Consider the following 26740-nt stretch of genomic DNA (forward strand, 5'->3'; position numbering starts at 1 on the left):
AGAGAGAGACAAAGGTAAAAGTGTTAATTTATAACCCAGTTTTTCTCTGAGAGGTGAGTAGACTGAGAGATTATCAACATTTAGCATAGTTAGCTTAGCTACAGACTGTTGGCCTCCATTTCACTAACATTTAATGAATTAAGGAAAGAAATTATCAACATATTCATATATTGAACTTGAACCTTTTACCTCTTAACAACAGGTGAGTCAGTCAGCAGCAGCTCTGACCTCCTGACCCGTCCTCTCTCCTCTCCTAGTCAAATTAAAGCTGCACTATGTCACTTTTATAAAAATATTTTTGACATATTTGTTAAAACTGTCATTATGTTGTGACAGTACGGTATGAGAGATAACCTGTGAAAAATCTATGTCCTCTGCTTTCTCCCAGTTCTCTCTAGAAACAACCAATCAGAGACAGGAGAGTTTTAGCGCTGTCAATCACAATCTCATGTGTTGCTGCTCATCCCTATGCTGCAGCTAGCATAGCCTGTTGTGAATGCTTACTCTAGTTAGCATAGCTACCAGTGACAGCAGATAAACATTTTTCCTGTAATGATAAGTTGTTTTTCCACCATTAGCATATTTAGCAGCGAGTGAATGAGGATGATTGACAGCGCTAAGACCCTCCTCCTGGTTCTGATTGGTTGTTTGGGTCAGAACGTTGCATTACTTTAGCTAGCAATAGCAGTTCAGGGAGCAGGTGGAGGAGATTGATTGTTTTCACAGATTATCTGACATGATGGCAGTTTTAACAAATATGGAGAAAACATATAGGAACCTATTACTATTGTCGGAGAGAAGCGTCTCTTTAATCTTTATTTTTCTTCCGTAACCGTTAATGCGGCTCATACCGCTGGGTGCACACCTACAAATGAGGTATCAAAACGTGCAGAAAATTCACGCCATTGGAGCTATTACTTTTGGTGGGATTTGGGCTTAACGTGGCGACATAATTCGCAAAAAACTACGAAAAAAACCCCATTATAAGTCAATGGGAAAAATCCTAGAAATACCCTATTTTTGAGGATTTTCTGTGTCGTCACGAATTCACGTAGAAATGCCATTCAAATTTCATTTTGTAGATACGTCTGTGATCTCTTCGAAAGTGAAGACGGCTCGTCGATACCAGTTACGGTTTGTCCACAATTTGTCTCTAAGCGACCCAAAGTTTCTCATTTTTCCTAAAATTAGAGTGAGAGCCAGGGCCTTTAGATCTCGGCTAGAGTGAGAAATGAAGAGATTTTTTGAGCCCAAAATAATTTTGAAATCGCCATCACGCCCACAAATATCGCACGATTGGTATCAAAATCGGTCCTCACATTGATACACATGTCTGCTCCGGTAAAATGTTTTCGAAATTTATCTAGACCGTACGGTTTTCTGTCACGGTGCTTCAGAGCAAAGTCATGCGACAGGATTTTCTAGGCTGTCTCAGGCTCTGTCACTAACAGTTCACACCTTGCTGAGACAATTATTTACCATAGCAACGGAACTCAAGAGGCTATTGGCTGCTGGTTAGGACTACAAATACGCATCACTGTAGTTCTATCTATAGTGGAACGCTCAGTTGAAACAGATCAGGACTGAACTGGCCTTTAGAACTACCTGCTGCTATGGGCTGTATATAACTGATTTAACTCAGTAACTGTTACACATGGGATTAGTTTGGAACTTTAAAATTAAGCATAATAATAATTTCAAAATAAAAGCCTTGAATATTTTTAAATCAGATATTTGCTCTGTTGGGCAATATATAACTGATTTAACCCAATGACTGTTATACATGGGATTAGTTTGGCCCTTTGAAATGAAGTTTAACAAAAATTCCAAAATAAAAGCCTTGAATATTTTTTACATCATGTAATTGCTCTTTTTGGCTTTATTTGACTTTTTCATCCAAAGCACTCTTACACATGGTATTAGTTCGGAACTTTAAAATGAAGCATACTGAAAATTTCAAAATAAAAGCCTTTCATATTTTTACATCAACTACTTGTGTTTTGAGCATTATATAACTGATTTAACCCAAGGACTATTACGCATGGGATTAGTTTGGCCCTTTGAAATGAAGTTTAACAAAACTTCCAAAATAAAAGCCTTGACAACATTTTAAATCATACTGAATGGTGCACGTCCACCTCACTTGACGTTCTTGCGGTTCTCCGCATGCCATTGATTACGTTGCGGCGTTCTTTAGCATCGATGCTAATTTGTAGCGTGAAAACGCCGGGCCCAAACCCGACGGGCGCGCCTTGGCAGGCCCCGGCTAAATTTCTTCCGAAATTTTCTAGTTTTTATTAAAGTTACAAACTGCAGCTTGAATAAAATGCAACAACATAGCATTTTTTAGAAGACTGGATGCTTCGTGTATATTTTGCATGTTGCCTCTGACTGTTGCTGGTGGGGAAACATTTCAGTATCTAAAACTAAAATGAAGGAACCTACTGCTAACTGTATGTGGACTGTTGGATGTGAAATTCATGAGCAGTAAATATTGTGTTAGTTATCAGTACTGGACCAAAGAAAGCAAGGCTTTAAAATTGTGACGCTTTTGATGGTTCAGATAAACTCAAGAAATTGTAACAGCAGCTGGTGGAGGGGCCCAAATGAATTGTTTTTCATGGGGCCCAAGATTCCTGGCGGCGGCCCTGGGAGGATGTTCAATGGATCCAGTTTTATGTTTAGATCATGAAATTAGAAAGGCTCAGGGAATAAAGAGGGAGTTGTATTTTTTAATATTGAGAGAGCTTATGTGGAGGGAAGAGTTATTGATCAAAATGAGAAGAATGTGTGTAAATGGTTGTATGTTTAGATGGATTAAAAACTTTCTAGAATTTTGGGTATAATTAAGCAAAAATTGAAAGAAAGGTGGCAAATGTTATGGGTAGAAGAAAGGAAAGGACGGTGGTTTTATAAAATCCAAAAGAGAATTGGACAAATGAGAAGAACAGAAAGAAACAGGAGAGAAAAGATAATTATTCTCAACTTTGAATAAGACACACTGCAGTGAGTAGCTCATTATTTCTGATAGGGAAACATAAACAGGGAAATGTGACTGTGGGGAAAACCAGACAGTGGAACGTGTTATCATGCATTGCAGGAATTACCGGATTCAGAGAAACAAGTTAATTAGGAACCTTGGTAATAAATGAAATTTGACATTTTTGATTTACTGCAAAAGGATTCAGGAAGCAGAGATATCAGGCTACACTGGATTTTTTTAAAGAGTGTAAGTTGTATAATAGGATCGTTTTTTTCCTTTGTTTAGTGTTATTTTATGTCACGTGGTCCACACTCCTTACCGGTTGGTGGCGGTATTACTCACCTATAGTTTCTTGCCAACCGCCAATAAATTTCAAGAAGAAGAAGAAGAAGAAGAAACCTGCCGTACTGTTGCATTTACCGGCCAGACATGGAGGCGTTAATCCGCTGTCATCCTCCTTCTGCGGTTCTAAATCTGAACTTTGTAACGACCTGACTTGTTTGCAGGAAGGTGAGTTTTGCTCCTGACCAGTTTTGTTCAGTGGATGTTATTTTAAATCCGGAGTTTCTAACGGATGATCAGCAGCGTGTTGCTTCTCCCGTAAAGATGGCGCCGTTTCCAGCGGTGAACGTGGTTTTAACCGTTCAGTGATGGTTTTCAGTGACTTTGCTGCAGCCGTTTCCAGCGAGGCTCAACCTGCCGTGGTTCTGTCCTTTCCTACACGGTTTGCTACAGAAAAGTTGAGGCAGTTTGAGGCCCCGCTGCGGCTTTTCCCGGCAGGGTTTTAGGTAAGCCTCCAACAGAAATAATTTATTCTGATCATAAACAGTTTATATGTTCTGCTGTCAGTGGGTCAGAACCGCATGGAGCTTATGACCCCGGGGGTCGGCCTCACTTCAGAGTCAGATCAGCTCAGAAACAGAAAACTGGAGTAACGCTGCGTGTCCACAAGGGGGCAGCATTTCACCATGTCAGAAGTTTAAATCAGAAGGATTTAAAGATTAGATTCTTTAAAGTACTAAAGTGTTTACAGTTTTAAGGTCAGGATGTTGGGTCGGTGTTCCTGCAGTCTGAAAAAGGATCCAAGTTACACTTTCAAGAATTCCAAACTTATTTAGAGGATTCAGTATTCTTAAATCAAAAGCTAATTTTCTGAATTTTGTTTCAGGCCTCAGGATGATGATGATGATGAAGAACTGGTAAGGCTCTTCTTCCGCCATGCAGCTGCTGTGGTTCTGTCCTCTGCTGCTGCGCCACCTGCAGGCTGAATGGTGTAAATGTTTCTGCATGAGGAGCTCCTTTCTGATTGGCCGGCTGCTCTGGCAGCGGCTGATCGGGTCTGGTTGACTTCCTGCTGAAACATCAGACCTGATCAAACGATCTGGATAAATACAGTATAAATAAAGTTTCTATGTAACTCTGATGCAGTAGATGTTTATGGACAAGGCTGCATTAAACTGATATTATGTATTTTAATATAAAACTATATAGAAGAAGAATAAATGGTGGGAAATAAAAAGTAGCTGAAATGATGGATTTTTATATTGAAAAACATTTTTTCTCCTGTATGTTTATAAATTTAAATGTATTCATATATTTTCTAAGTTTGAAATAAAGAATCTGAACTGAATGTTTAATTTTTTTTCTGTAACATCGTCTCTGTTGGGATGGGCAGCATAAAAGGGATCGTCACTAATTATAAAACATATTTATACCTTTCATTTTTTATTGTCTGCAGCAGAGACAAACATCAATTCAGAGGTTAAATATATTTATAGGCATCATGATTTACATAACAGGGAATTTGTTAGGTTGTACATATTCTCTGCATTAAATTGTTTTTTCGAAGTTATTACATTTATCATGGAACAATGATAAAACTTGAGTATGAAGATGTAAATTTTAATGGATCAATAAGTCAATGATTGATGCTGGGGTTGTTTAATAATTTGCCATTAGTTTTCTCTGCATTTCTTAAATGTATTTTCCATAACCAATCAGAACATTTTCAGTTAATGATGATCATGCTGTGCAGCAGGTAATAAACTTCAATAAATGTTTTAAATCCAGAACCTGAATCTGTTGTTCATGTAATGCTGCTAATATCCACTGGGGGGCGTGTTGACATTGTTTGGAGGAACTTTTCCACAAAAGACTGACATCATTTCCTGTTTGGCATTAATTTATTTACTTTAAGCTAAAGAAGTTTCATCTTAATAAAGAGCCCTCCCACAAGCTGATTAAAAGCCACAGGAAGTGATGAAATACTGATGAGGTCAGCTGGCAGCAGCTGATTGGATACAGAAGAGACCATGTGACTTCCTGAAGGTTTCTAACAGCATGATGTTGGACACGTCCATGTCGTCCATTAACTGATTAGCAGTTTGAGGTCATGGAGGTCATCTACACTAAGAAGCCCCGCCCCCTCGCTGGCAGCTGGATGATCCGGACCGGACCGGACCGGACCGTCCTCACAGGACCTCCCTTGGACCGGCTGGTTCCTGTAAACCGTCCTGTGAGGAGCGACGACCCGCTACGAGTTGCTCTCTGGGAAGGAGACTCGTTGGCGTGCGGTCCGGTTCCTGGTTCTGGTCGGGGCGCCGGCCGGGTGTTGGGGTTCTGACGGCCGCGTCTCGGCCTGCGGCGTTCCGGCGTCGCCGACCAGTTCCCGCAGGAACTTGAACTTGGACAGGAAGAGCTGCCAGACGACGTACCAACCTGAGGAGGAAGAGAGCGAACCGTGAATTCAGAGACCCGATCCGTCCAGAACCAGAACCTTTAGTTCACCTCCTGACATCAGCTGGACCCAATCTGATGCCCGGTACGGGACTAATCTGGGTCGGAACCGTTCCTGTTCATCAGCTTTTGAAGTATTAAAGTATTCTGAACATTGACTAAAATCAGTGATGGACCAGGTTCTGGTTCTGGTTCTGTTGGACTTTTCCTCTCTACCGTCGCCACACAGCAACAACTTGATGAAACCAAATGAGTTAGAAACTTTTAACCAAACAGAGAAACAAACCGAACCGCTTCAGAACTGGAACCAGAACCAGACCGGACAGTTACTCAGAGGTCCAAAGTCTCTTTCAGAATAAAGTTTTCATTTCATCTGGAGATCCAGAACCTGAAGAGTGACCTGGGTTATCTGCTGGTTCTGGTCCACTGGGTTTTGTCCTGTTTATTGATCTGGTCCAATATTCTGAGGTTCTGGACTTGTGGGTTTAATTCTCTGTGAACCAGAACCATCAGAACCACATAAATTTTCAACATCATAACTGGATTACTACAAACCTAAGGACTGGGGGATTTTCTTACTTTTATTTTTACCTTACTTTACCAACTTCATCTCCAAGTTGAACCAGGACAAAAGGCCTCCGGCCGACCCCAAGGACATTAGCAGTATTATACACCGACTTCAGTCTATAGAAATGAAGATTAAACAGCTGGAGGTGAACTTTGAAATCAACGCTAACTGTGGAAATCAGACAACTCTTCCTCAAATCAACGGAGAGGTTGTAGGCCTCGCATCAAGCAGCTCACCCTGGAACGCTCTGGGTGCCAAGCCGAAGCAAAAGTCTCACACCGCAGATCCAATGAGGCGACTGACAGGGAGAACCCCTCACCTGGACGAATCAGCGTGGCCGGCTCTGAGCCGAAACCCACCTTCAACCTCAACACCTGCTCCACCAAAGAAAAACAAACAAGCAGCTGCAACCAAAACGGTTCCACCGACCCCGCTCCCAAGGACAGAGCGACCAGCCCGGGCCTCAAAACATTCTGACTCTGTGGGAATCCCACTGAAAAACAGATTTTCTGTACTCCAGCCTGAGCCTCTGAGTGAAACCTCGCCTTCAAACATCAACAATGAGGCAAGACCAACACATCCACCCCCCAAAGCCCCAAAGGACAAAGCGGCTACCAGGGAAACGAAAGGTATCCCAAAAGTGCTCATTGTTGGAGATGAGGCAGTAAATGGAATCAGTCACGTTTGCAATCCCAAGAAAACGAGAGTGATTTCTTTTCCTGGTGACACTGTATCTGATTTATCTCGTAAAGTTCTTTCACTAACCGCTGACCAGCCAGATATTGAGTCTTTAGTTGTGCATGTTGGAGCCAACGATGTGGCAAAGCAGAAATCTGAGATTCTGAAAAAGGACTTTAATATCCTTCTGAAAACTATGGGAAAGTTAAAAATAAAGTTATTTCTCAGTGGTCCAATTCCATCACCTCAATGGGGAGACGAAAAACACTCCAGGCTGGACATGATAAACAAATGGCTGATTAAAAGCTGCTCTGCCAGCTCAGTGACCTTCATCGATAACCTCTGGATCTATTGGCAGCGCATCACCTCTTTGGAAGAGGCGGACGCAATCTTAATAAACATGGGATAAAGTTGCTCACTGCAAATCTTTTTAATTTTATCAACAAGGACAGCAACGTGATCATCGCTTCAGAAGAACAGGCTCAAGGATTTCTGACTAGGAAGGAACCGTCGGCTTATCAGGCAAAAACAGCTGATATAACATCGACTGGAGGCGGAGCAACTAGTTCCCTTCCTCCTTCTCCCCTCCCTCTCTGCTCACCCACTTATTCACAGGATTCACAAGATACACATGGAGAAATGTCTTCTGGACCAGAGTTTCTTAAATTTACAGATGGAATGAATCAACAGGTTGTACTTGGGACGTCTCTCCTTAGCGCTCACGTAGCAGACCTCACTTCATTTAAGCCACCTGACTCTAACGTCCCAGAGGATCCATCACTCTGCGTCTCTGAGGTCTGAGGTCGGGTCCAGACTTTATCCTTACGCCCTTCTTGCTCCAGAATGTGTCTGGCCCCTCGGCACTGCAGAACAGGACATTACCTGTCCGGATCACTACAAGAAAATTTACAAGAAACAGAAACATAAAATACAGGGGACCTAATTCAAACATCAGACTGTTCCCCTGCCTAAAGGAACCTCAGACTGAAGAACTCTTGGCCTCCAAGTCACTTAAACTCTTTTAAATCCCAGATCTCTCTGTGCTAAAGCTCCATTAATTAATGATTTCATCACTGAGCATAATATCCATGTTATGTTCCTGACAGAAACATGGTTGAATGATAATAATGAATCGATCGTACTAATTGAATCTGCGCCTCCTAACTACAATTTCTTCAGTGAGAATAGAAAACATAAAAAAGGAGGAGGCGTGGCTTCAATATTTAAGAATACCATAAATTGTAGTAAAATCTCTTTGGGTCTCTTCACCTCTTTGAGTATCTTGGAATTGAGGTTAAAGGCCACAAACCAACTTTTTTTTTTTTTTTACTTTTTTTTTTTATTTATTTTTTTTTTTACATTTTTTTTTTTACCCCTCCAGGGGGTATTTTTGTGGGCTCTAGTGTCCCTTATGTGATAGTAGGCTGACAGGAAACGGGGAAGGAGAGGGGGGAAGACATGCGGCAAATGTCGTCGGGTCCGGGAGTCGAACCCGCGACGGCCGCGTCGAGGACTCAAGGCCTCCAAATACGGGTCGCCCTACGCCCTACGCCACCACGGCACGCCCACAAACGAACTTTGACTGTAACTTTATACAAAACTCCAACTTTTGTGGAAAATTTCTTTACTGACTTGAATGAACTTCTATCTCTTATATGTATTGATTATGATTGTTTAATAATTGTCTGTGATTTCGACATTCATGTTGACAACCCCCAAGACAGAGGGGCAAAAAAGCTCGCTAATATTTTAGAGACTTTTGGTTTAACACAACATGTCAAACAAGCAACACACACTCAAGGACACACACTGGACCTGGTTATCAGTAAGGCTGTGAATATTTCCAATGTCTCTGTAACTGATGTCGCCTGTCGCATCACTTCCTGTTATCTTTGAAAGTTCTTTATCTTTTAACCCACTTGGACAAACAGCAACCATCACAAAACGTTCTCTCACTGAAAACACAGCAGAAACTTTTAATCTAATCTACTCTTCTTCCTCACCCTTAAGCTGTAATGATGTAGATAAGTTGGTAAAAGATTTTCAGTCTAAAGTCTCAGATATTATTGATTCCATTAAAATGAAGGTTGTGAATTAGAAAATTAATAAAATCAGATTATTAATCTGAACATCCACTATAAAGTCAGAACCAATGCTGAGCCCAAACAAAACAAATACAGGAAAAATGACCCAATTTCAACTAGTTAATTATAAAACCCTACAGGAAATTATAAGTCAATAAGCTCAAGTTCCTGCTGTCTGGATGTCCTAGATCTATAACTCTAGAACATTTCTTTAAGAAAGTCCTGCCTGTTATTGCTGCTGATCTGATCCAGATAGTAACTCATCGCTCTCATCAGGCGTTTTCCCCCAGGCTCTGAAAACAGCAGTAATCAAACCACTTATAAAAAAGAACAATCTGGACAAATCACTAATGCAGAATTACAGGCCGACCTCTGACCTCTGACCTCCCATTCATCAGCAAAGTTATTGAAAAAGCTGTTTAAACAATTAACTAGCTTCCTAACTATAACCAACCGCTTTGACTCCTTCCAGTCTGGTTTCCATGGTTACCACAGCACAGAGACTGGCCTAGTCAAAGTGTTCAATGACATCCATATAAATACGGACTGTGGCAGAACCACGGTGCTGGTTCTGTTGGACCTCAGTGTTGACCATGACATATTACTGAGTCGACTGGAGAGTTGGGTCGGACTCTCCGGTCCAGTGCTTAACTGGTTTGAATCCTACATAAAGAACAGGGATTTCTTTGTTTCAATTGAAAACTTTTCATCAAAGAGGTCAAAGGTCACATGTGGGGTACCCCAAGGTTCAATCCTAGGACCCCTTTTATTCAATATTTATATGCTCCCACTAGCTCAGGTTATAACAGGAAATAATATTAGCTACCATAACTATGCAGATGACACACAGCTCTACATTACGATGTCACCAGGTGACCTTTGACCCCATCCAATCACTGAACAGAAGCTTAGAACAGATAAATGTGTGGATGTGCCAAAACTTTCTCCAGCTGAACAGAAACAAAACTGAAGTTATTATTTTTGGACCTAAAGAGGAACAATCTAGAGTTACAGATCTAGAGTTATAGATCTAGAGTCATAGATCTAGAGTTATATATCTAGAGTTATAGATCTAGAGTTACAGATCTAGAGTTATAGATCTAGAGTCATAGATCTAGAGTTATAGATCTAGAGCTATAGATCTAGAGTCATAGATCTAGAGTCATAGATCTAGTTATAGATCTAGAGTCATAGATCTAGTTATAGATCTAGAATTATAGATCTAGAGCTATAGATCTAGAGTTATAGATCTAGAGCTATAGATCTAGAGTTATAGATCTAGAGCTATAGATCTAGAGCTATAGATCTAGAGTCAATGCACAGCTTCAGTTATTACAACTAAAACCAGTGATCAGGCTAAAACCTGGGAGTAGTGATGGACTCTGACCTGAACCTCCAGAGCCACATAAAGACAGTTACAAAGTCGGCCTTCTATCACCTGAAGAACATTTCCAGGATTAAAGGACTAATGTCTCAGCCAGATCTAGAGAAACTCATCCATGCCTTCATCTTCAGTCGTATTGATTATTGCAACAGCGTCTTCACAGGTCTGTCCAACAAATCAATCAAACAGCTGCAGCTGATCCAGATGCTGCTGCTGGCGTTCTGACTAAAACCAGGAAGATAGAGCACATAACACCAGTTTTAAAGTCCCTCCACTGGCTCCCTGTAGCTCAGAGAATAGACTTTAAAATACTGTTGTTAGTTTATAAATCACTGAACGGCTTAGCACCACAATACATTAAAGATCTGCTGTTGTTGTATCAACCTTCCAGACCTCTCAGGTTCTGGTTCTGGTTCTGCTCTGCATCCCCAGAACCAGAACCAAACGAGGAGAAGCAGCTTTCAGCATCTATGCACCACAAATCTGGAACAAACTTCCAGAAAACTGTAAAACAGCTGAAACACTGACTTCCTTTAACTCTCGACTAAAAACCCACCTGTTTAGGATTGTATTTGAAATGTAATCAATTACAAATTTATTGATGTAACTTGACTTAATGATTGATTCTATGTTGCTTTGTGTTTCTGTGTTTGTAATGATGTAAAGCACTTTGAAATGCCTTGCTGCTGAAATGTGCTATACTAATAAAATGTGATTGATTGATTGATTGATAAATAAAGTCTGAAACATTCAATCTCTGCGTGATGGATCTGAGAAAAGATGTTCTAGTTTCTGGAGCTTTTTCAGAACCAGAACCAGAACCAGAATCAGAATCAGAATCAGGACCAGAACCAGAATTAGAATCAGAACCAGAATCAGAATCAGGACCAGAACCAGAACCAGAATTAGAATCAGAATCAGGACCAGAATTAGAATCAGAACCAGAACCAGGACCAGAACCAGGACCAGGACCAGAACCAGAATTAGAATCAGAATCAGAATCAGAATTAGAATCAGAACCAGAACCAGAACCAGAACCAGGCTCCGCTAACTCCTGTTGCCTCTCTTCTCATTTCAAGCTTTACGGATCAGAGAAGCGGAAGCAGCAGCCATGTTGGTCAGCCTCCGGTCCGACATTTCTGCGGGGTTCGGGTTCGGTTCCGGCCCGTTCTGAGAGTGAGCTCACCGAACAGCATGAAGAGCAGCACGCAGAGCAGCGTGGCCACGATGACCAGCAGGGTGAGGCCGAGGCTCTGCCACATGTCTGCGGGGGTTCGGCGCTCCGGCGGCGGCCCTCTCACTCAGCTGACCCCGGGCTGGAGCGCCAGCAGCGGGTCATCTCACTCTCCACGCCGGCCTGTGGGTTTGTTAGCCCGCTGAATAGCTCAGCCTCGCCTCGCAGACGGTCCGGACCGGACCAGGAGGACCATGGGCGAACACGAACCGGTTCCGGCTGTCTCAGCAGGCCCACGCTCCGCTGCTGGGTCTGGATCCCGAACTTTATTCAGAGACACGGAGCAGAACTGTGACCCGGTTAGACAACAACACCAGCAGAGGTCAACTGAGGCTGCGCAGCTTCCCGCTGATTTCTGGGTACTGTAGTTACATCATTCTTACTCATGCTATGGAGAACTGATCCTGCCATAACTACCAATTTAAAAAAAAGTGAAGAAATAAACAATTACAATATATTTATTACCAAATTAATTAACTGATTTTCAATTATACTCCCTATTTTTGCTCATTATTCAGTTACAGTTTTACTTATTGATTTATTTATTTGATGTCATTTTTTTATTTTCTAATGATTTTTAAATTTATTTCCAAATTAATTAATTGCAATTTTTATTTCCTTGTTTTCTTAATTATTTAATCACAGTTTTTCTTCTTTATTGGAAATTGCTTTGGGTTCATTTCATATGTAATGACACGTAAATAAAAAGAAAAGGAGAAAGGAGGGAAAAGGTTAAAAAGGAAGGAAGAAGATAGGAGAACAGGCCAGAAAGAAGCATAGAGAGAATACAATAACACACCTCAGAGGTCTGCTTTGACAAAAAACAAAATAATATTTATCTGTCTGCTTACTTATTTATTTATTATCAATTCTGGCAGTATCAGTTCTCCATAGTTCCTGCCTTTGATAGTAAACAATTATTTTACAGCTGTTAAGGAATATGGAGGCAGGTGCGCCCCCAGAAGGTTCTAGAAAGCGGAGGCTACATGTGATCCAAATATTAATATCAATAGAGGGCGAGTCGGAGCGGACGGCCCGGCAGGCCCGGCAGGTACCGCTGGAGGTTCCTGCTGGACTCTAACGGAGGTTCAGGTCTGCAGCAGAAGCTTCATGGTGGTTTGACTGAGATCATACAGAAGATTGATTTTGTTATGACTGTCGATCTGAAACTGATCCCATAAATCACAGAAGAGTTTTCCATACGACATAAACTGCCTGCCTGGTTCTTTCTCCTCCATGTTTGATCAGCAGTTTTAATATTTATCAGCATTCAGTTTCCAGCTGATTCATTTCACCAGACAGAACCCAAAGCTTTAGAGTTATTTTATGTAATATTCTTTTATCATTACTGGAAGCCCTCAGAGATTTTTCTTTTCATTTTCAATCTGCTGAAACATGAATGTGGTTTTATGAGGGAGGCTGGTGAGCCTGAGGATTCACTTCAGATGTTTGTGTTGTGAATCTTTTCTGATCAGTTGGATCTGACCTGCGTCTCGTTCTGCTGCGTCTCGTTCTGCTGCGTCTCGTTCTGCTGCGTCTCGTTCTGCTTCCCGTCGCTCACGTTTCAGCAACTGCTGCAGCACAATTTGCATATTGCAGTGAAATTCTGCTGCAGGCTGAATGTGAGTTGTGCAACCTGTTTACTGGAACCTGAATGGGGAACCAGTCTGAGTCTGGAACCAGACGATCGGATCGGTTCGGATCGGTTCTGATCGGAACACATTGATCTGATGAATTTTCTCCTCCAGCTCAGCGAATCCCAGTAACCTGCAAACAGGAAGTTCCAGAGAAAAACTCGTTGATTCTGTTTCTCCGAAGATTTTCAGCAAAGATTCAATCAGATGAATCAACAGCAAGAATCACAGAAAAACACAGAGAAACTGTCGTCATGGTTACCAATAATGAAACTACAGAAATTACAGAAAGTCAAACATTATGAAGGGAATTCAGATACAAATTAGATTATACTGTAATCTGGTACAGAACATCATCATCATTATTATTATTATTATTGTTATTATTATTATTATTATTAGTATTATTATTAGTATTATTATGTTTATTATTATTATGTTTATTAATATTGTAGAAGCCTAAATTCAGTTTTTGTTCATTCAGACTTTAGGATAAGTTATATTCATATTTCTTACCATAATTTGTTTATTTGGATAAAAATGATAACTAGTTAAATCTATTGCATAGTAACTTACTATATTTGACTACACTAACGTCTTGAAAATTTGCATATCTAATTGGAGTCCAGGATTTTAGGGTCAGTTGGGCAGTTGGAGTGGAGCCACACAGTTTTTTGACCTCACTCTCTTTCTTTTTAAATTTTCATGTTTCTCCTTATTTTTCGTGGAACGTTAACCTTTCTACCGTTTTTTGTTTATTTCTGAAGTAAACCAATCAACTATATTAAGAGGATCCAGTCCTTTTTTTGTCGTTTTCATCATGAAGTGGACTCAATGAGAAAGACGGAGAGCGTCCAGCTTATGACTTCTTTATTTAGGAAACTGCAAATATTATGTTTATTATTATTATGTTTATTAATATTATTATGTTTATTATTATTATGTTTATTAATATTATTATGTTTATTATTATTATTATTAGGTTTATTAATGTGTTTTCAAACCTGTTTTCTAATAATATTTCAGGAGCATATCTGACCATGTTAGTTTGTTTTGTGATTTTCTTCATGTTCAGTAAATAAAAAGAACTTTGAAAGTTTCTGGTAGTTTTTGTGGCTCTAAACTATTTTTTCCTCCGTTTTAAGGCAGCGGCCCCCAGACAGGGAGGGGCCCCCAGACGTCCCGTGGAGCTTTCTGTGGCTCCGCCCCTGCGTCACGTGACCCCCGCCTGTTGCTGCGCAGCGCAGAAGAAGAGCGGCTCTCCTTCCGCGTTCCTCCAGATCTGACAGAGACGCGGACCTGGAGGGACAGACACACCTGAGGAGCAGGTGAGCTGGAGGCGGCGGGTTCGGCCCGGTCCGGTTCGGTACCGAGACTTTCTATCCGCTTTTTGTCCGGAACTGGACCGGAACCTTTACTGCTGGCAGCTCGTGAGACTTTTAGATCCAGAAACTCCTCAGGAAAGTTAAAGTGGAGTCACGAATGAGCAGGAAAAATGAAACTGAATATTAATAATAATAATAATAATAATAATAATAATAATAATAATAATAATAATAATAATAATAATTAAAGTATTAGAAGTTAAAACGTGTGAAACCTTTTAGTTTATCAGGAAATCAAAAAAATCAGAATAAATATTAAAACTGAGTTTAATTATTTAACATTAATTAGAATCAAAGTCATGATTAATATTGATAATTAGTTTATTCTTCAGTAATCGCTGATCAGATTATAATCATTAATAACTAGATATGAAGCGTTACAGACGTTTTGCTTCCTCAGATTGACCCCTGACCTCTGACCTCCGACCCTGACCAGCTGTTTTCCAGCAGGTCGGCCATGACGGTTCTGATATGAAAGCCGATGCGGGTCCAGTTCCAGCTGCCGAGCCGTGGAGCAGAACCAGCGCCACGCAGCCGGACGAGGGGACGATGACCTCTGACCCCCAGCTGGACTTCTTCCATAAGCTGGGCTTCTCCACGGCTCAGGTCCGGGCCGTCCAGAGGAAGTTCGGTGCCGACACCGACAAGGTTCTGGGAGAGCTGGTCCGGGTCGGAGCCGGCCCGCGGACCGCCGTGTCGGTCCTGGTGCCGCGAGGCGACCCCGAGGCCCCAGGCCCCGAGCTGCTGGTCCCCGTCCCCGACCCGCCGACCCGGAACCAGAACCGGAACCAGGAGGACGGAGACGCCCTGAGGGCCGTGGTGATCGACGGCAGCAACGTTGCCATGAGGTGAGAGCCAGGAGGTCAGAGGTCAGGGAGTTCACTCTGTAGTTCATTAGTACTGAATGAACGAATGAACTTCATTCATTCATTCATTCATTCATTCATCTCCTCATGTTTCGTCTTTATGAAAATCAGAAACTTTTCCTCCTTTAATCTAAATATGAAGATTTGGATTATTGCACCTAGTTCTGGTTCTGACTCAGTTCTGGTCCAGCTCTGGTTCTGGTTCTGACTCGGTTCTGGTCCAGTTCTGGTTCTGGTCCAGCTCTGGTTCTGACCCGGTTCTGGTTCTGGCTGTTTTTATTAATAAGTCAAAAGGTTCTGGAGGAAACTTCCAGAACCTGTAAAAGTTTTCACGCCCTGCATATCCAAACTCACTAGTAGGAATCTGAAAAGTGTGGCCTGCAGCTGCATTTAGCCCCTCTGTGGCTGCAGGTTTCAGTACTCTGACTTTGACTAGGCCATTCTAAGACCTGAATCTGCTCAGATCTAATCGGGCCCAGCGGTTCTGACCCGATCAGATTCAAACCGGCTGGAAAAAACGTTTTACTGAAAACTGAGTTTATTTTTAAATCTTTGTGTTTCGTTCAGCAAATTTATTTTCATAATTTCAATTTACAAACTTTCTGGGCAGAAGCAGCTGGTAGAGCCATTTCCTCCTGAACTTCATGATCAGGTTCTGGTGAGGTTCTGATCAGGTTCTAGATCTCCTGAACTCTGCAGCGTCACAGAGAGAAACTGGGACAGTTGGTGAGAACGTATCTACAGAACCGTGTGAAGTTTTCACTGCAGACACAGAACCAGAACAAGGTTCTGGATCTGGTTCTGGTTCTGGTCCAGTGTTCTGCAGCCCGTCTGGTTTGGACCCGGGTTGTTTCCTGATGAGTCAGAGAGCCAATCAGCCTCCGCCTGGAGGCTGCAGGTCAGAGGTCATCGGCTTCGATTCAAAAGCTTCAGCTCTCCGTAGAAGCTGGGCTTCTTAAAGAGATGGTAACCTGAACTCTGCTCAGCCTCGGCACTTTGAATCTCCGCCTCTCCATGCAGGCTCTGACACGCCGCGGCGTCTTCTGCTTTATGCAAATCTGATGTGTGCGTGTTCGGAGCGCGGCAGGAACCGGCCCGGCGGCAGGAACCGGCCCGGCGGCAGGAACCGGCCCGGACGAACGCCCAGGAGGAGACGGAGACGATTCTCCTGAAACAGAAAGGATCCGCTGGCCGAGCTGCTGCTCCAAACATCCAGATGTCTGATTATCAGAATGATCACATGGTTACATAAACTCTGATCTGCTGTCAGGAACTGGTCTGGATTTAGGCTGGAGTTCCTCAGGGCTGAGTCTCCACAACCTTTACTTTTTATTCTTTACTCTGATCATGTAAACTGGACCTGCTCAGCATGGACTGAAAATTATTATTATTATTATTGATTATTGATTATTGATCAGGGCCAAAAATCCCATTTGATCAATGATAAAAGCAGACAGATTTCAGCTGGTTATTGTGACAGTTATCGTTTTGTATTCTGCAGGTTTTTCCCAAACATGAAGCAGTGAAACAATGTTAATAATGAATATTAATAACCCAGAGCAGCAGCTTCTCTGCCTTTATTCAAGATGTTTGATGTTTTCTGACGTCAACAGGAGGTAAAAACCCTCCAGTGTACGGAGCTCTAATAGTGCCCAACATTCGTCCACAAAGCTTTGCTTCAGCTTTTTGCTTTTTCTCTGCTGGTTTCCATGACTCGGTCCGGTGCGGTCCGGTTGGTTTCTGATGCTTCAGGCTGAATGAATCCTGGATGTTGGGCTTCATGAAAAGCTCTGGACTCTTTTTCAGCGGCTGAATTTCTGCTCGTCACAAACGGCGCTGACCTTTGAGGGTTGGGAGCATTTAGCTCTGCTTTGCATAAATCTGAACATGAAAGCTGTTTGTTTTGGAGGCAGAAAGAAACGGTTTGATGAACCAGATCGTTTCCTCTGGACTTCACTCAGGTCTGGGTTTCATTCATTTCACTCAATTATTGGTGAGTTTATGTTTTAGATGGATTTAGCAGCAGGGGAATCCGGTCCGCCGGTCCAGTTCATTACTTCCTTCTCACCAAGTCGACTTATTGTAATAATCAATTATTCTGATAATCAGAGTAAAAATGGACAAATGCAGCGGATGTTTCATTTAACATATACTTTTATAAAGAATATTGTATAAAATATTAGACATGTTTGGAAATGCAAATAAATAAATAAAATAAATAGCACAATTAGCTTTTTATTTAAAGGAAAACGAACATTTTAAAAGGCAATAAGAGCTTTCAGTTGGTGAACGTTTGAACATTTATACAATGACAGGATGAAAAAATCTAACATGAGAAAACCTCAGCCGATCAATACAGTGTAGGATCAAATTATTGATTAACTGATTAATAACTGGATGCAGAAGGTTTATTAATAGGAGACGAAACTAAAACTGAAAAACAGATTTAAGGTGAAAAACGTTTTAATTTAAAATAAAGTTTTGATTTGTTTCAGTAAAGACCTGAAAACACTGATCGATCGATTATTGAATTAGTCACATTAGTCATTAGCCACACACACACACACACACACACACACACACACACACACACACACACACACACACACACACACACACACACACACACAGAGTCTACAGAGCTGCAGTGGCTGCTGATCAATAATCAGGTAATAAATCAGTATTTTTATCGCTCATGGGTTCAGATCTAAACTTCAGCAGGACGAGTCGCTGATCTGTCATTACACATTTCGGCCTAGTTAAAGCCCGTCAGACATGCTGTGGAGCTTAATGGAGCGTTATCCGGAAACCAAAACAGAATGAATCTGAACAACCTGATGAAGATAAAGACCAGAACCAGAACTGTTCACCAGAACCAGAACCGACCAGCAGTCCAAACATTAACCCTGATTTCTGATTGGCTAACCGTCACCATAAGAAGAGTCCAGTCCAGGGGGGCCGAACTCCAGGCCTGGAGGCCCGCTGCCCTGCAGCGTTTAGATGAGCCTCTGCTGCAGCAGCTGAACAGAACAATCAGGTCATTAAGGTTCTGGAGAACCGATCTACACCAGGAGGTCATGAAGCCGTTTCATTCCAGGGTTTTGTAGCTGTGGCTCATCTAAAACCTGCAGGACAGTGACTGGAGTTTGACACCTGTGGTCTAGTCCAATCACGTTTAACTTTAAGGTCCGCCTGTTTCAAGATTCAAAACATGAAAATCTAATTAAATATTCACTTTAATGTGGAATCATTCAAATGAACAATAAACATATAGTTAATGAATTAAGATAAATGTTGGCGTTTAGAGGGCGGGGCTAACTCTGCTGCAGGTGGAGCTCGACCAATCAGATTCAACTTAAACTATGGAGCCATTAAAATAGTAAAAGAAATCTGATTTCAACATGAAGAGGAAGTTACATTAATTTATTGATGGATAAATTTAGTTATGGATGAGTTTCATCAGTTATTGAAAGTGTGATTATTTCACTGGGTTAAGTTCAAATCGGGCCGACTCCGGGTCCAGGAATGTTCTGGTTCTGGCCATAAATGTTCTGGTTCTGGCTCTGAGTTCTGGAGGCTCGTAGGATCTGGTGCATGTGCAGCACCAGAACCAACATGCTGCGCTGCAAACACCGGGCTCTTTGTTCTGAACCGGCTCTTTTCCTGTTTCTGTGTTTTCCTGTAGCCATGGCAACAAGGAAGTTTTCTCCTGCCTGGGGATCCAGCTGGCCGTCAACTTCTTCCTGGACCGGGGCCACAGCGACGTCACCGTGTTCGTCCCATCCTGGAGGAAGGAGCAGCCCAGACCGGACGTCCCCATCGCAGGTAGGAGGACTCCAGGTGTGGCTCAGCGCTGCGGGGCCCGGCCCGGCCCGGCCCGGCCCGGCGCAGGGCGCCTTGAGGCCCCGCAGCTGGTGGAACCTGCTCCGCTCAGCGAACAGCTTCCAACACAGAACGACTGCTGCAAAACCCAGGACGGAGCCTCTGGATCAGAACCAGTTTGAAAATTAAAACTTCCGTCTCCAGAACCAGAGCTGAGGAATCATGACCAGAATACAGGAACACTTCCTCTACGCTGCTCATCCGCTAATAGCTGAGCTAATTATTAGTTTAGCATGTCTGCTAACTTTGCTAATGTTTAATACACCAAACTTCCCCTAAATTAATTTTTCCAGATGAATTCTGAAGTATTTTCTTGGCTGTTTTATAAACTTTCAGTTGAACGAAGTTCAACAAATGTGTTTTGATTTTTGACTCCAACTAGTTAGACTTCTGTTTTAATGCTCTTATTTTGAAGTCTGTTTAAGAGGCGGTTCTGCTTCCTTTCTTCAGAAACTTTATTTAAAAAATGCCAAATATACAACAAACAAATAAATGATGTATACAGAAGAATATGACACATTAACAAACGACACTGAAGACGAAACAAATACATGTAAATATTTACATAAATGAATTTTTTTTTACCCCTCCAGGGGGTCTTTTTGTGGCTCTAGTGTCCCTGATATGAAAGCAGGCTGACAGGAAATGGGAAAGGAGAGAAGGGAAGACATGCGGCAAACATCGCCGGGTCCGGGAATCAAACCCACGACGGCCGCGTCGAGGACTCAAGGCCTCCAAACATGGGTGGTGCTGTTCCCTACGCCACCACGGCACGCCCCATTAATGAATTGTTTTGAGGGACTGCTCACTTCTCCACTCGTGATGCAGGAAATGACGATTATTCTCTACCCAGAATGCATTGCTGTAGTTCAACAATAAACAGTTTAAAATCTATGAAGTTTATAAAACATCCAAATAAATGAGCGGTTTATAATTTATCTGGAAAGAATAATGTAGCAAAAGCTAAATGCGCTAAACGTTTTCAAAATTAGCAAAAACACTAAAGTGCTAAAAACATTAGCTCAGGTATTAGCGCTTTAGCAGAATTGTGCTGGTCTGAGGCACGTGTTACTGACACATGGTGGGTGTCAACATGTTAGCATTAGCTTCTGCTAAACACCAGGTTGGTTAAGTTTTAGCATTAGCAGAACTAATGTTTATGATTAGTACTTCAGAGTCAGAACAGCTAGCATTTTAGCTAGCAGTAGCCAACACTGATCAGGAATTTTTACGTTTTCAACAAGAATACACCAGAAATGGAAAAAAATATGGAAACCATTTATAAAACCTTTAAATCAGAATAACTCGCAGGTAAGCTAACGTTAGCCTCCTGAAGTTCCTCCTTCTGTCTGTCATCAGTTCATGATTATTTTCTCATATTTGGTGCATCTCCTCTGAACTGTTGACTCTGGTTGTCATGGAAACCCGTTGACATCACCCTCTTCACGTCTTAACTTCACCAAACTTCAAACTGTCCCAGTCTTCGTCCTGACAGAACGAAACCACTGGGTTTGTGGCTCCGTGGGCAGAGGGAGCGGCGAGTGAAGCTCGGTGCTGAGTCTAGTTTGGTTCTTCAGCAGGACGTGGTTAACTGTGACGCTCTGATGGGAAAAACCCGCGGGTCACTTCTTCGTTTTCTTTCCACACTGAAAAGCTTTATCTGCTCTTCTTCTTACTGAAATCGTGAAGATAAAATGTTGTTTTTTTCCGCTGGTTGACACCAAAAACACGAGCGCGTGCTGCAGCTTCATCTGGAGGAAAACGCAGATGAGCTGATGTTCATGCAGATAAGCTGCGGCGGCAGGAAGTGACTTTAACTAACCGGGTCGCATCAGGCTGCAGACAAAAACCCAATTCTACAAGAAACAGCAGCAACTTTCCTCTGCAGCTTCAGGCCAGACTTCCTGCAGCCGGAACCAGAGTCAGAACCAGAACCAGAGCCGGAACCAGAACCAGAGTCAGAACCGGAACCAGAGTCAGAACCAGAACCAGAGCCGGAACCAGAACCAGAGTCAGAACCAGAACCAGAGTCAGAACCGGAACCAGAGTCAGAACCAGAACCAGAGTCAGAACCAGAACCAGAACCAGAACCTGCAGTTGTAGTTTTAGGATTCTAAAACAGTTTTCATCTTGAAGTGAAGATGAAAACTGAAATTCTTTCCTTCAGTGTCATTAAGCGCCGGCAGCGCCTGTGAAGAACCGGACGGTTTCTGATCCAAAGTGTTTCACTGGAGATTTATAAAGGCTTGTCTGAGTTTATAACTTCAGCTGAATGCAGCTATAAACCCAGAGGTCAAAGGTCAGGGTCAGGAAAACCAACTGGAGCAGGTCGCATGAAGAAGCAGTTGATGCTGACCAACCGTTGACTCAAAAATCCAACATGGCCGCCTCCTGTGTAGGAAGATCTGCAGACAAACATTTTTTATGAAAATGGAAATTATAGATTTAATTTTCCTTAGTCTTCTGATTTAATTGATTATGTTACTTATTGTGACAGATTTACAACCCCTGGCAAAAAGTATGGAATCACCAGTCTTGGATGAGCACTCATTCAGACATTTCATGCTGTAAAACAAACTCAGATCAAAAACATGATACAATATTAAGGTCGTTCCAAAGTGCAACTTGTTGGCCTTCAGGAACACTCAAAGAAATGAAGAGAAAACATTGTGGAAGTCAGTGAATGATACTTTTATTGACCAAGCACAGGGAAATAAATATGGAATCACTCAATTCTGAGGAAAAAAGTATGGAATCATGAAAAACGCATAAACAAAAGACCATTCAAAATACATCACTAGTATTTAGTTGCACCACCTTTGGCTTTTATAACAGCTTTCAGTCTGTGAGGCATGGACTTGATGAGTGACAAACAGTATTCTGCATCAATTTGGTGCCAACTCACTTTGATAGCAGTTGCCAGATCAGCTTTGCTGGTTGGACCCTTCTTGTGGACCATTTTTTTCAATCTCCACCACAGGTTTTCAATTGGGTTGAGATCTGGACTATTTGCAGGCCATGACATCGACTGAATGTGTCTTTCTTCAAGGAATGCCTTCACTGTTTTTGCCCGATGGCACGATGCATTGTCATCTTGGAAAATTATTTCATCATCACCAAACATCTGTTCAATTGAAGGGATGAGAAAACTGTCCAAAATGTCAATGTAAACTTGTGCATTGATAGAAGAATTAACCACAGTCATCTCCCCAGTGCCTTTGCCTGACATGCAGCCCCATATCATCAAGGACTGTGGAAATTTGGTTGTTTTCTTCAGGCAGGCCTCTTCATAAATCTCACTGGAACGGCACCAAACAAAAGTTCCAGCATCATCACCTTGTCCAATGCAGATTCTTGACTCATCACTGAAGACAACTTTCATCCAGTCATCCACAGTCCATGATTGCCTCTCCTTAGCCCATTGGAGTCTCGTTCTTTTATGTTTAGGTGTCAATGCTGGTTTTCGTTTAGCTTTCCTGTATTGAAATCCCATCTCCTTTAGGCGATTTCTTACGGTTCGGTCACATACATTGACTCCAACTTCCTCCCATTTATGCTTCATCTGTTTAGTTGTACTTTTTCGGTTTTCAAGACAAATGGCCTTAAGTTGTTTGTCTTGACGCTTTGATGTCTTTCTTGGTCTACCAGTACGCTTGGCTTTAACAACCATTCCATGCTGTTTGTATTTGGTCCATATCTTGGATACAGCTGACTGTGAACAGCCCACATCTTTAGCAACCATGCGTGAAGGGTTACCTTCTTCAAGAAGTTTCACAATCCTCTCTTTTGTTTCAAGGGACATTTCTCTTGTTGGAGCCATGGTTCTCACCACTCCACTTCGTCCAGCAGCCCTCCAAGGTGTCATGACTGCAGGTGTTTTGAACTGCACACTAACGGGCACATCTAATCTGGGGCAGGTGTCCATTTAGGGAAAGGAAATAGACTGGGTGTGTCCTTTTTTTTCTACCTCCAATTTGAGTGATTCCACACTTTTTTCCTCAGAATTGAGTGATTCCATATTTATTTCCCTGTGCTTGGTCAATAAAAGTATCATTCACTGACTCCCACAATAGTTTCTCTTCATTTCTTTGAGTGTTCCTGAAAGCCAACAAGTTGCACTTTGGAACGACCTTAATATTGTATCATGTTTTTGATCTGAGTTTGTTTTACAGCATGAAATGTCTGAATGAGTGCTCATCCACGACTGGTGATTCCATACTTTTTGCCAGGGGTTGTACACGGTTCCAACGAGGGTTGATCATTTATCGCATCGATTGATTTATTGTGAAAACATATTTTTTAATAAGACTTTTGATTTATTGTCCTGATAATTTTCAGCTGATGTTAAAAGAAACTGACTGACATGATATTTTTCCTGTTTTTAACTTTTATTTTCACCATTTCCTCCACTTGAAAGCATGACTCGGTGTTATGGTTACAAACGGCGCCCCCAGGTGGCAGTGCAGGAAGCCGAGCTAACAGCGCTAACGTTCTGCCCCTCTGAGCAGATCAGCACATCCTGCGGGAGCTGGAGAAGAAGAAGATCTTGGTGTTCACGCCGTCCCGCCGCGTCGCAGGGAAACGCGTCGTCTGCAACGACGACTGCTTCATCGTGAAGCACGCCTTCGAGTCGGACGGCGTCGTCGTGTCCAACGACCTTTACCGCGACCTGCAGGGCGACAAGCCCGAGTGGCGCCGCTTCATCCAGGAGCGGCTGCTCATGTACTCCTTCGTCAACAACAAGTAAGCCCCGCCCCCTCTGCTTCCCGCCGCACAAACGAGCGGCCGCCATTTCGCTGACGGCTCACTTCGACCCGACAGGTTCATGCCGCCAGACGACCCGCTGGGCCGACACGGACCCGACCTGGAGAACTTCCTCCGGAAGTTCCCGAAGACGCAGAAGAAGCCGCCGTGTCCCTACGGTGAGACGTCACTTCCTGCTGCGGCAGGAAGTCCTCCAGGCTCAGACTCCACAGACAGGAAGCAGAAACATTCTGTCAGCTCAGGGTCCAATAGGAGACCAGAACACTGATCCGGTTCTACCGGGTTCAGATCGGACCTTCACCGAACCAAACACCCAGAACCGATCAGATCAGAACCGGTCCCTCTCTGCCTCTCTTTCCAGGTAATCGGGTCCAGTTTTGGCCGGGTTCTGCCGATCCAGCCGGGTCTCGCTGACCGGGCCTAGTAGAACCTTTAGAGAGCAGAACCGGGTCTGGGTTCCGGACTGGTTCTGTCACAGGAAATGTTTTAGTTTGTGGATATAAACTATAAATTTGTTCTGATGAGGTTCTGTGAGGCCCGGTTCTGGACGGGTCGGTCCTGACAGAACCTTCTGGTTTCTGTTTCCAGGGAAGAAATGTACGTACGGGACCAAATGTAAGTTCCACCATCCAGAGCGGTTCAAACAGAACCCCGGCCCGGTTCCGGACCCAAACCCGTCTCTGGTGGACGACCTGACCCGGAAGCTGACTCTGGCCCATGGCAGCGGTTCTGGAAGGAAACCGGAGCCGGTCCAGTCCGGACACCGCTCTGGCAGGAAGTCCCAGTCCAGGAAGGAGAAGGTGGGCCAGCAACCGGACCACGGACCCGTCCGGAACCAGGGCTCCCAGGACCAGCTGGACTCCGGCCTGGGATCCATAGACAGTCAGAACCCGTGGAGTCTCCCCGACCCGAAGTACGCCGCGCCGTACGGAACCGGGCCGGTACCGTTCTGCAGCTGCTGCTCATACAGCCCGTTCCGGATGGTTCCGGCCGACCCGGCCCACTGCAGCCCGACCCGGTACCCCAGCTGTGGCCCGGTTCCGCTCAGCAGGCCCACCTACAGCCAGCCTCTCGACTTCCAGCACCGCAGAGTCCAAACCCACCAGCACCGGTACTGGTCCGACCCATTCGGACGGATCCCCGAGGCTCACGGCCCGGCAGGGGCCCGGGGCACTTGGGAGACTGGTCCAGGTCCAGAACCGGGTCCGGAGCAGAGGGAGGTGGTCCGGAAGAAGCTCCTGGCCATCTTCAGCGCCCAGCTGGTGGACTCGGCCATGGACCGGTTCCCCCAGGTTCTGGACCCGCAGGTTCTGGTGGCAGAGATCCTGGCCCTCCAGAGTCAGAACCGATCCCTGAGGTGAGTCCGGTCCGGTCGGATCGTCCCTCAGACCAGCATCAGTCGGTGTGTTTTGGTATCGTGGTATCCACCTGGGAACAATCCCAGCGCTCTGGATCCGGACCGGGTCAGACCCGGTTGAACCGGGTCGGGTCAGACCGGGTCGGGAACCAGTGCTGGTCATCTGATACAAATTGTATCTTTATTTAATTAAAGTAACTAATTCGGCCTGAGCTCGGCCCATTTAGAGCGTTACCGGGTCAGAACCTCCAGAACCGTTTCCTCCATGATGTTCTCATTCAGACAGAAACACCTCGACCTTTGACCTCAGTCATAATAACCATTTTTACAAAATAAATTCATGTGAAAATTCCTCTGATTATTTTTAGGCTGACTGGTCCGGTCCAGACGAACAGAACCATGAGGTTCTGACCAAACAGAAACGGACCTCTAAACCGGGTTTATGTCGATTGAATCTCAATCATTTTCATGTTTAGAGCCAAAATGTGGAAGTATTGTTAACTCTGGCCAGAGGGGGCAGTAGTGAGCTGCAGTGCTGGTTCCGAGCTCCGACGAATCTCTGCGATGGAAACCATGGCAACAGTTTGTAAAATCTATCTGGAAGGTTCTGGAAGGTTCTGATTGTCTCGGCTTGTGGATATTTGGGTTAAAGAGGAAAGTTTCTTCACCTCTGGAACATTCTGGAACCGTTTTAATCCGATTTTAATCTGAAATCTGAACCGGTTTAGACTGGACAGGTTAGCTTGTTAGCTTGAGCTAATCCTGCATGGGAACAGGTTCACCTTAATCTAAATGAGGTTCAGCTCTGCTGCTGACTGGGAATTATTTTTGATTTTCCTGTTTTTGTTTTATTTTTTAAAATAAAGGACCTTTAAGGAACATTTGCCTTTGTGTGGATTTAAAACTAAGTGGGTTGTTATAAAAACCAGCATCTTAATATTTTTCTTTAACATTGACTGAACTTATACATCTGTATAAAGCTTTGAAATCTCTGAAACAAAGTTTTTAATTTTTCCATTTTTACCTTTTTCTGCTATTTCTTCTTGACTTTTGCTCCATGGCGGTTTTGTTGCCTTGAACTCAGTCAGAATGGTTTACATGTTGGCCAATTCACCAAATGTACACCAGATGGCGTCATTGGCTGGTTTCTGTTCGCTGCTCGGAGGTTATTTGAGGGCGGGTAGC

At 43.2% G+C, this 26740-nt stretch overlaps 2 protein-coding genes and 1 long non-coding RNA gene across 4 annotated transcripts; 2 read left to right on the forward strand and 1 right to left on the reverse strand.

Annotated features, from left to right (window-relative positions):
• Positions 1 to 3344: 3344 nt before the first annotated feature.
• On the forward strand, positions 3345 to 5052 carry LOC111610532. Its single transcript, XR_002753696.1, has 2 exons — positions 3345 to 3771; positions 4152 to 5052. It is a non-coding gene; the product is annotated as an uncharacterized LOC111610532 (long non-coding RNA).
• Positions 5053 to 5147: 95 nt separating this feature from the next.
• On the reverse strand, positions 5148 to 11975 carry smim13 (small integral membrane protein 13). The gene is made up of 2 exons (XM_023345046.1): positions 11620 to 11975; positions 5148 to 5701 (listed from the first exon to the last, which is right to left on the reverse strand). Exons 1-2 carry the CDS (start codon positions 11693 to 11695, stop codon positions 5517 to 5519), a joined length of 261 nt encoding a protein of 86 aa, XP_023200814.1. The 5' UTR covers positions 11696 to 11975; the 3' UTR covers positions 5148 to 5516.
• Positions 11948 to 26500, forward strand: LOC102236546 (ribonuclease ZC3H12A-like). Of its 2 annotated transcripts, none has more exons than XM_023345044.1 (7): positions 11948 to 12026; positions 14447 to 14629; positions 15134 to 15534; positions 19238 to 19377; positions 23943 to 24177; positions 24256 to 24356; positions 24787 to 26500. In XM_023345044.1, the coding sequence occupies exons 3-7, from the start codon at positions 15158 to 15160 to the stop codon at positions 25557 to 25559; spliced, it is 1626 nt and encodes a 541-aa protein (XP_023200812.1). In that variant the 5' UTR covers positions 11948 to 12026; positions 14447 to 14629; positions 15134 to 15157; the 3' UTR covers positions 25560 to 26500. The 2 variants fall into 2 exon arrangements, with proteins under 2 accessions (XP_023200812.1, XP_023200813.1); XM_023345045.1 differs by having other exon boundaries at positions 15137 to 15534.
• Positions 26501 to 26740: the final 240 nt, after the last annotated feature.

Source organism: Xiphophorus maculatus, chromosome 13, assembly GCF_002775205.1.
Source record: "Xiphophorus maculatus strain JP 163 A chromosome 13, X_maculatus-5.0-male, whole genome shotgun sequence".
NCBI lineage: Eukaryota > Metazoa > Chordata > Actinopteri > Cyprinodontiformes > Poeciliidae > Xiphophorus > Xiphophorus maculatus.

Excerpts from the sequence above, each read along its gene's own strand:
- LOC102236546 (XM_023345044.1), top strand. The coding sequence starts at position 15,158 with ATGAAAGCCGATGCGGGTCCAGTTCCAGCTGCCGAGCCGTGGAGCAGA. Across the intron at positions 15,535-19,237 it reads GGCAGCAACGTTGCCATGAG|CCATGGCAACAAGGAAGTTT; the intron begins GTGAGAGCCAGG and ends GTTTTCCTGTAG. Across the intron at positions 24,357-24,786 it reads GAAGCCGCCGTGTCCCTACG|GGAAGAAATGTACGTACGGG; the intron begins GTGAGACGTCAC and ends TTCTGTTTCCAG.
- smim13 (XM_023345046.1), bottom strand. The coding sequence starts at position 11,695 with ATGTGGCAGAGCCTCGGCCTCACCCTGCTGGTCATCGTGGCCACGCTG. Across the intron at positions 5,702-11,619 it reads GCTGCTCTTCATGCTGTTCG|GTTGGTACGTCGTCTGGCAG; the intron begins GTGAGCTCACTC and ends CTTCCTCCTCAG.